Source organism: Mauremys mutica, chromosome 17 (genome assembly GCF_020497125.1).
Source record: "Mauremys mutica isolate MM-2020 ecotype Southern chromosome 17, ASM2049712v1, whole genome shotgun sequence".
NCBI classification, from domain to species: Eukaryota; Metazoa; Chordata; order Testudines; family Geoemydidae; genus Mauremys; species Mauremys mutica.
Window position 1 is genome coordinate 27,837,115 of NC_059088.1, and position 8,671 is coordinate 27,845,785.

Consider the following 8,671-nt stretch of genomic DNA (forward strand, 5'->3'; position numbering starts at 1 on the left):
TATTTTCCACTAATCAAATTTTTGATTTGATGACACAAATTAGCTATTAGCCAGGATGGGTAAGAATGGTGTCCCTAGCCTCTGTTCGTCAGAGGATGGAGATGGATGGCAGGAGAGACATCACTTGATCATTGCCTGTTAGGTTCACTCCCTCTGGGGCACCTGGCATTGGCCACTGTCGGTAGACAGATACTGGGCTAGATGGACCTTTGGTCTGACCCGGTACGGCCTTTCTTATGTTCTTATATGTGTGGAAGCCAGTAAATAATTAACAAGGATTTGAAGAGATCTTAATGAATGTTAGTTAGCAAGAGTCAGGCCATACTGTAACCTTAATGACGTAAGACTTGTAGGAGCAAAGATAGTGCGAGGCGACAGGACAGGAACTGTGTACAAAGTTATTACGACCTTGCAATCACTAACCAAAATGCAGGCTTGCTTTTTCTAGGATTGAGACAAATAAGATAAGCCTTTTTGCTATGTATAAACAAAATGTAGTTGTTGCTTTTTACTGTCTGTATTATTGTTAGAAATTGTCTGTAAAAGGTATAAAGGCTTGCTGTGATTGTTTACCAGTTGAGAGACCTGTCCAGGACTGGGGTGACCCTGTGTCCTATGGCACTCTCTCCCTCCATGGTAATTACTGGAGAAATTAAAGAATTTGATTTTGCTGCACCCAAACAATAAAAGCGAGAACTTAGTTTTTCTTCGACATATGTTCTTATGTTCTTAAAAGGAAAAATTATCCAGACCAGCCTGGCTCTTCAAGAACATTCCATAATACTCACATAGTGAGGGGAGATTTAGCCATCTGGCAACAGGTTTTATTTAAGAGCAATACAGCTCTACTCTTCAATATCAGACCATACCGATGGACTCCTCCTTGAAATGGAACATAGGCATTGCTCCAGCAGATCAGGTCTTTTTGAAATCGAAGGAAATATTTACATTCTTAAAGTGAAAATCTGTGTAAGTCTTAGTAGGAAAAGGCTTTTTGCTACATAGATAATGCAAGGAAGAACTCGGCCCCTGTGCAGAGGGCCTGCATGATGCTATGAACCACTTAAAGGGCTTTATTCTCCTATTACTGCATGCCTTCAAAAGTTGCAACTTGAGAAGTGCCTGGTGCTGCCTGCTCTACAGGGATAAATTTTTGCCAGTGTGATTTTTAAACAAGGAGAGATGATCAAGGAAAACCAGAAGACCAATATGATGCAGCATAGTTTTTAATGAGAATGAAATTTGCAGTACACAGTTACAGAAAGAAATAATGCAGAGCAGAAAAAATGTATTTCAAGTGTTTCAAGAAGGGCTACGACCGATCACCCGCTTCCTTGGGATGCATTTGAGGCAAGATGTTGCAGGTGCAGAGTTGGACAAACAAATCAAAGTGATAATAAATACAACTGATGCCTGTCTTAATTTCCCTGTTTCCCTCACACTGCGGGGTCAGTGCAAGCAGCCTGAGTGTCATTCAGAATGAGTCCACGTGTGACTAAGAGAATAAGCACATGGTTGGGAAAGCATTGGCAGAAAGAGTTTATAAGCATGATATCAGAAATCGCTCTCTGAGAGAGAGGGGCTGAGCAGACACAGCTCGCATTGAATTCAAGTGGAGCCGTGCCTACCCAGCACTTCTGGAATCTCTGTCTGAATCTAGAGCTTGTTGTTCATTTCCTGGTCTTTTCTTTTACCATTGATATTCCTGCAGGGTTTAACATGGTGTACAGCTTCCACTCAGGTACCTATGGCAAGATACCCCAGAACCGCATGCTCCCCCATAACCTCCCCCGTAACCACACATGGGTCCACATCCCCAATGGGTCAGATCCAATTCCCTTTGAAATCAATCAGAATCATTCCATTGCCTTCAGTGTGTTTCCTGTCATGACCTTAAGTCTCAAATTCTACTTTTGGCAGGGGGTTAGTACAAGCATGACCCTGTGCCCAAGGGTGAATTTCACCCTATGGTGATTAAAACTTGACCTAACATTGGATCTCCTCTTGTGTCACCAATTCAGTGTCTCCTCTGTGTCACCAAAGGGCTGCCTAGACCAGATTTCCTCATGGGTCAAGGAAAGGGATGGTAGGGAGTGAAAGGAAGCAGTGATTTTTTGTAAAAAGGTTTTATGCATAAGCTGACAAGAAATTGAAGTCTTGAAAGATAATGCAGCTGATTAAGCCCTGGAAGATGCTCAGGAAAAATGGAAATTATGGCTACTTGGTGTAAGAGGAGATGGCTGTGGGAGGAGATTTGACATAGATTCCGACCAGCCACAGGGCATGTTGCAGAAAACATTCCTGCAAGAACAAGAATGTTGTTTTCATTGTCAAATCTATCCCTAGGAGTGTATTCTATATCCAGGGAAGAAGGCAGAAACGTCCTCCTTTGATTCTGAGGCCTTGAACCTGAATCAATTGTGCTGATTTACAACAAGAGAGCACCTTCATTTTCCTATAAAAATCATATTAAAATCACCAAATGCAAAATTACATTTGAATGAAAATGAAATATCCCCAAATTCTGTGGCTTTAAGTCACGACCTGATTAAAGGAATGAGATGAGAGACCTTGGCCTCTATTTTTTTTTAAAGTGACTCTATTACTCATTGCAGAAGCGTCTAATCCCAGTAACAACTTACTAATATTCTAGGAATAACCCTTTTCATGTATGAAACACCAATGAGTGTTTGTGAGGTGCTTTGAAATGTTGAATTCTGAGAACGCTGAAGAACTTCCAGCCTTAACATCCTTACTATCAGGGGCGGCTCCAGGCCCCAGCACGCCAAGCGCATGCTTGGGGCAGCATGCCACGGGGGGCACTCTGCCAGTCGCCGGGAGGGCGGCAGGCAGCTCTGGTGGACCTCCCACAGGCGTGCCTGCGGAGGGTCCGCTGGTCCCACGGCTTCGGTGGAGCATCCGCAGGCGTGCCTGCGGGAGGTCCACCGGAGCTGCGGGACCGGCGACCGGCAGAGCGCCCCCCGCGGCGTGCCGCCCTGCTTGGGGCGGCGAAATGGCTAGAGCCGCCCTGTTTACTATCCTTGTTTTATTGGCATATAACAATAGGCACATTGACGTGAAGGTCACACGAGTGTCACTTGCAGAAACAGAAATAAAACCCAATACTTCTGACTCCTCCTAACCACAGACTAAATTCAAGGTTCATCCCGGTTACACTTTGGTAAAATGTCTTGTTAAAAAATGTGTGCGTCCTTGCATCTAAGCATCAACAATAAAAAATGACTAACATTTGATCCACTTTAATTGTGTTTTCTTTATAGAGGGACAATACTTCTCCAATGGAATTACAAATCTGTCATATTTATATCTTTTCCATGAGTACGGTAGCATTGTAAATCACAGTACATAATTCAAGTATCAAAAACTTGCTGTAAGGCATGTCACTCATTGGGACAAAGTCACCAACTTCACTGTGTGTGCTGCTTTTTCTTTCCTTGGAAACACCTCTCTCTCATGGGTCATAGTGACCCAATAGTAATGAATTCTTTTAGATTTGTGAAACAAGGTACAGGGTGGGCTGTCTCTTTCACATAGCCTTCTTTATACATGAGGATAACAATTGTCCAAAGGAATTACAAGTGTGTATATTTAAAGCTTGTTCACATGCAGGGTAGGAAAAATGGAGTTACGCAAAGTTTGTTTTGTAACTAATTGGGTCTTCAGGAGCGCAGGGCCTCTGAAGTCCACGAAATTATATAAAAACATTCATGACTTGGAGGTCTCCTAACCACTTCTCTAACTTATTCTCCTCTGTGAAATGGATAAGTCCTATTAGACTCGCTCTCTCTGGAACATTTCAGAGGATATGTTTGTGATCCTTTTAATTTAGCACTGAACCTTAGATATACATACTTGTGATTCTTAACAACGGGAAGAGATTTGTTTTTCTCATTTATTTTCCCATTACCAAGTTGCAGGCATTGGTTTCTTCATGGTTTAGAAGTTAAGGGTTGGATTTTCAGAGCAAGAGATGCATGTGGGATAGTAGTTCCTATTGATTTTAATTGGAAATTGGGCATTCAGATCCCTTCAGTAGCTCTAAAAATTGTCGCCCCCAATTTTTAATTTAGGGTTTTGGAAGAGACTCCCTAAGTTTCCTCCATAGAGGCCTAATTCATTCTTCTTCTGCCGTATTGTGAAGCAGTGGTAAGTGACACTCATTGAGACAGGATACTGCACTGGATGGGCCACTCATCTCTTCCAGTATGGCAATTGCTACCTTCTCGCATGCAGAAGTAATTAGAGGTGCAGGTCCTCATCTGGTCTCACTTAGTGTAGCTCCAGTGAAGTCAGTGGAACAGCACACATTTACACCAGCAAAGGAAGTGGTATTCCGTATTTTGTTTTGATTTTAAATAAATCCAAACACTATTATTTATTCATCAGCTAGTGCTGGTGACGCACTAAGGTTTACAAACTAAAGCACCACATTCTAATCCTGAACTGAACTTGTTTGTAAGTAAAGGTTACATGCTCACATGGACACTAGCATTATTAATGCTATCCCAGCCATGTTCTGTGTTATAATTTCTAATGGACTGAAAATCCCAGGCATTAATCATGGAATTTTTATATATTTATATTGCTTAGAAAAAGGATATTTTAGAAGAAAGAGAGTAACAAGGATTCAAAATAACTGGTTAGGTCTCTCTCTCTCTCTCTCTCTCTTTAGGACTCTAAAGAGAATCCCCAATTCCAATAGAAACTTTTTGTTCAAATTTTTATTCCACAGACCCATGTACCATAAGTTTACTGCCTTGCCTGCGGTGTGTTTCAAATTGATCTCCACTGCAGAAAGAAGTCTTGTTTCAGGAACATGAGAAGTGACATTCCACAAAGCATGTGTGGACAGCTTCCTCAAGCCTTACATGAGGTAGTGCCCTGAGCCCACAGTGCTGATCCAACCACCACGCGCTGTCATGACCTTCTCAGGAGTAATTCTCAGTTCTTCCCCTCAGGAAAGCATAGTGGGATCTTCAGCAGCAGCTGACATTGGAGGTGGTGATCAGGGCACATATGATGATAGAGCCTTATAATATTACAGAGGCTTATATAGTTGGGAGGTCCCTGTTGTTCTGGGACATGACACAGTTATCAGGGTCCATCTGGTTAGGAGAGATTCTATGGTTACAAGGGACCATATGGTTGTGGGAAATTATTTGGGCATGGGGTCCATATGGTTGTAGGAGGAATAAAGGGTTGGGGCTATGGGTACCTTAATGGAAACAGTGGGCTACGTTAAACCCAGTGGGCATCTCCAAAGAAAAAGGAAGAAACAGGAAATGAATAGCAGGGTACAGATTGAGGTTTTAGCACATAGGTCTTGCTTTGAGAAGTGTTGAGTATATCAAACTCTTTGTGAAATATTGAAAGAGCTGCATTTAATCAGCACCTCTACAAACATGTCAAATGTTTCCCAAATTTCACATGATGGGTCTTCTAATGCCTTCCTGACTATGTGCTTCCTCTATTATCAACACAGTGGGCCTGATTCTCAACTGCACTGTGGGTTTTTACACCTCTCTATAAAGTTCAAATGGAGCGGGGGCCTTAAAGTGTATTTTACCTACATTTATATTGACTTTAATGCCTCTTTCCAATCCTAGAGGAGTCTCAAAAGGCTTTAGTGTCAATGAGAATCAAGCTAGGTTATCTCCTATCCATGAATATGGAATGTTTCTTTCTGCCTTTTAACTTTCTAACAGCAGCTGCATAATGGAGAAGCTTTTTGATCTTCATCAAGGAATGAAGGGGAGGGATAGCTCAGTGGTTTGAGCATTGGCCTGTCTAAACCCAGGGTTGTGAGTTTAATCCTAGAGGGGGCCACTTAGGGATCTGGGGCAAAAATTGGTCCTGCTAGTGAAGGCAGGGGGCTGGACTCAATGACCTTTCAAGGTCCTTTCCAGTTCTAGGAGATTGGTATATCTCCAATTATTATCTTTTATTGTGTTTTCTTTACATTGTGACTCACCAGAGTGAAACAACTAATTAAAAATGGTGGCAAACAGACTTGATTGTGAAACTCTACAACTGCACTAAAGAACTAAGACAACTGTGTCAGAAATACATCACTTTAGATCTGGGATAGGATGTGTCTCTTCATGAAACCGTGGAAACGTAGTCTTGCTACTCTGCTTGCTTGCTTGCTTTATTCTTTTTTTTTGACAGTTTTCTACTCCCCTTTATTTCAAATTCAAATATATACTACATCCTACTATTTGTCTAAAATTTATCTTGCTAATGCTGCAGCTCCAAATTCGTTATTGATCCTGGTGTATCTCTAAGGAGACAAATGAGTTGAGAAATGTCTCTTGGTGACGCAGAGAGAATTGTGCTTGCAGTACTCTAGAGCAAATACCAACTAAGATGGATGAACTGCATTTCTTCAAGTTTGGCAAGGATATAAACTCTTGTGCTTCAGATATAAACTCTTTTTTCTTTTGTGTTGTCAAATCAAAAATTTGATCGGCGGATAAAATTCATCTTTTGGGAACTGAGACCCACAAACATGTTGAAGAAAAACATAGTAGAAAATGCAATTTTCTAATGTGCAGTTCCTGCAATATCAAGCTATGGTACACCCAGCAGTTTTTATATAAAAATGGTAATATGGAGTGCAGTGAGCATCAGCTTCATAAAAAACCATTAGATTCTTGTACTGAAGTAATGGTCAGTGTACTAATCTCTTCATATCACAGAAGGGATTCCTGACTGCTGCAGATGACTTTGGTGTAGTGTAATTTGTCTTTAGGGGTGGCCAATTTCCTTTTCCTTCCGAAAATCTGGGTCACTGTCCAGCAAAGACTCACCAGACACTTTCCACAAAACATGTGATTACTCTTTTTGAAATTAAAGGAAATATTTACATTATTAAAGTGAAAATCTGTGTAAGTGTTAGCAGGAAAAGGCTTTTTGCTAAACAGATAATGCAAGGAAGAACTCCACCCCTGTGCAGAGGGCCTGCATAATGCTATGAACCACTTAAAGGGCTTTACTCTCCTATCTCTCCATGTCTTCAAAAGTTGCAACTTGAGAGGTATCTGGTGCTCCCTGCTCTATAGGGATGAATTTCATCCAGTATGATTTTTGAACAAGGAGGAAGGAACAAGGAAAACGAGAAGACCAATATTATGATGCAGCATAGTTTTTAATATGAATGAAATTTGCAATACACAGTTAAAGAAAGAACTAACACAGAGCAGAAAGAATCTATTTCAGCTATTTCCGAAAGGGCTGTGACGGATCACCCGCTTCCTTGGGATGCATTTCAGGCAAGATGTTCTTTTTCCTTTGTTGCAGGTTCAGAGTTGGACAAACGAATTAAAGTGATAATAAATACAACTGATGCCTGTCTTAATTTCCCTGTTTCCCTCACACTGCAGGGTTAGTGCAAGCAGCCTGAGTGTCATTCAGAATGAGTCCACGTGTGACTAAGAGAATAAGCACGTGGTTGGGAAAGCATTGGCAGAAAGAGTTTATAAGCATAATATCAGAAATCGCTCTCTGAGACAAAGATGCTGAGCAGACACAGCTCGCATTGAATTCAAGTGGAGCCGTGCCTGCCCAGCACTTCTGGAATCTCTGTCTGAATCTAGAGCTTGTTGTTCATTTCCTGGTCTTTTCTTTTACCATTGATATTCCTGCAGGTTTAACATGGTGTACAGCTTCCACTCAGGTACCTATGGCAAGATACCCCAGAACCGCATGCTCCCCCATAACCGTAACCTCCGCCGTAACCACACGATCCTCCGTAACCTCCTCCATAACCACTCCATAACCACACAGTCCACCATAACGGCCCCCATAACCACTCAATCCCCCATAACCGTAACCTCCCCCGTAACCACACAATCCTCCATAACCTCCCCGGTAACCGCACAGTCCCCCGTAACCGTAACCTCTCCCGTAACCTCCCCCGTAACCACACAATCCCCCATAACCATAACGGCCCCCATAACCACCTAATCCCCCGTAACCATACAATCCTCCGTAAGGGCCTCCATAGCCGTTCAATCCCCCATAACCGAATGAGCCCCCATAGCCAGATCCGACCACAGGTGCTCCAACGGCTGCCACTTCACTCTGCTGAGGGAAAGTGCTGAGAATTGGTCCTGGAATGGTCACGACAACCGGTGATGGTCTGATGAGCACTTCAGAGTCAGGGCACTGCCTAACGCACGGCTCGTTGCAGCTTCCAGAAACTGGACTGGGACGGGCCACCCCGCATTCTGGATTGCACAGGCTGGAGCAAGACATCTTTCTGTGATGGAGGTAAACCTGAAACACACAAGGGAGAATAGAGTAGAGAAAAGGTACCAGTGTCAGTGGAAGAAAAGAGTCAAAACTTGGTTACTATTGCAGAGAGATTGCCGTATGGCCCAAGAGAGAGAGGAGGCGAGGATTTAGACCCTATGTTCGTGGCTATGTATTTGTTCCTATTTCCTCTTTCTATGCCTCTTATCCACTCACACTAGACTTCTCTCCCAACAGAACCCTTTGAACCCTTCTCAATGCTGTGTCCATTATAGACATTTCTCAAAGAGAACATGACTGGGCTACTGCTATCATTTCTTTTCCTTTGAGGATTTAACCTGTGCATGAAAACCAGTTTTGTCCAGTGTCAGAGTGTGGCTCTTTAGTTTTCTAAACC

The 8,671-nt window shown here is 42.5% G+C and overlaps 1 protein-coding gene across 1 annotated transcript; it reads right to left on the reverse strand.

The window, feature by feature from the left end:
• Positions 1-7,692: 7,692 nt before the first annotated feature.
• On the reverse strand, positions 7,693-8,334 carry LOC123351510 (claw keratin-like). Its single transcript, XM_044990893.1, has one exon. The coding sequence runs from the start codon at positions 8,275-8,277 to the stop codon at positions 7,693-7,695; it is 585 nt and encodes a 194-aa protein (XP_044846828.1). The 5' UTR covers positions 8,278-8,334.
• Positions 8,335-8,671: the final 337 nt, after the last annotated feature.

Excerpts from the sequence above, each read along its gene's own strand:
- LOC123351510 (XM_044990893.1), bottom strand. The coding sequence starts at position 8,277 with ATGTCTTGCTCCAGCCTGTGCAATCCAGAATGCGGGGTGGCCCGTCCC.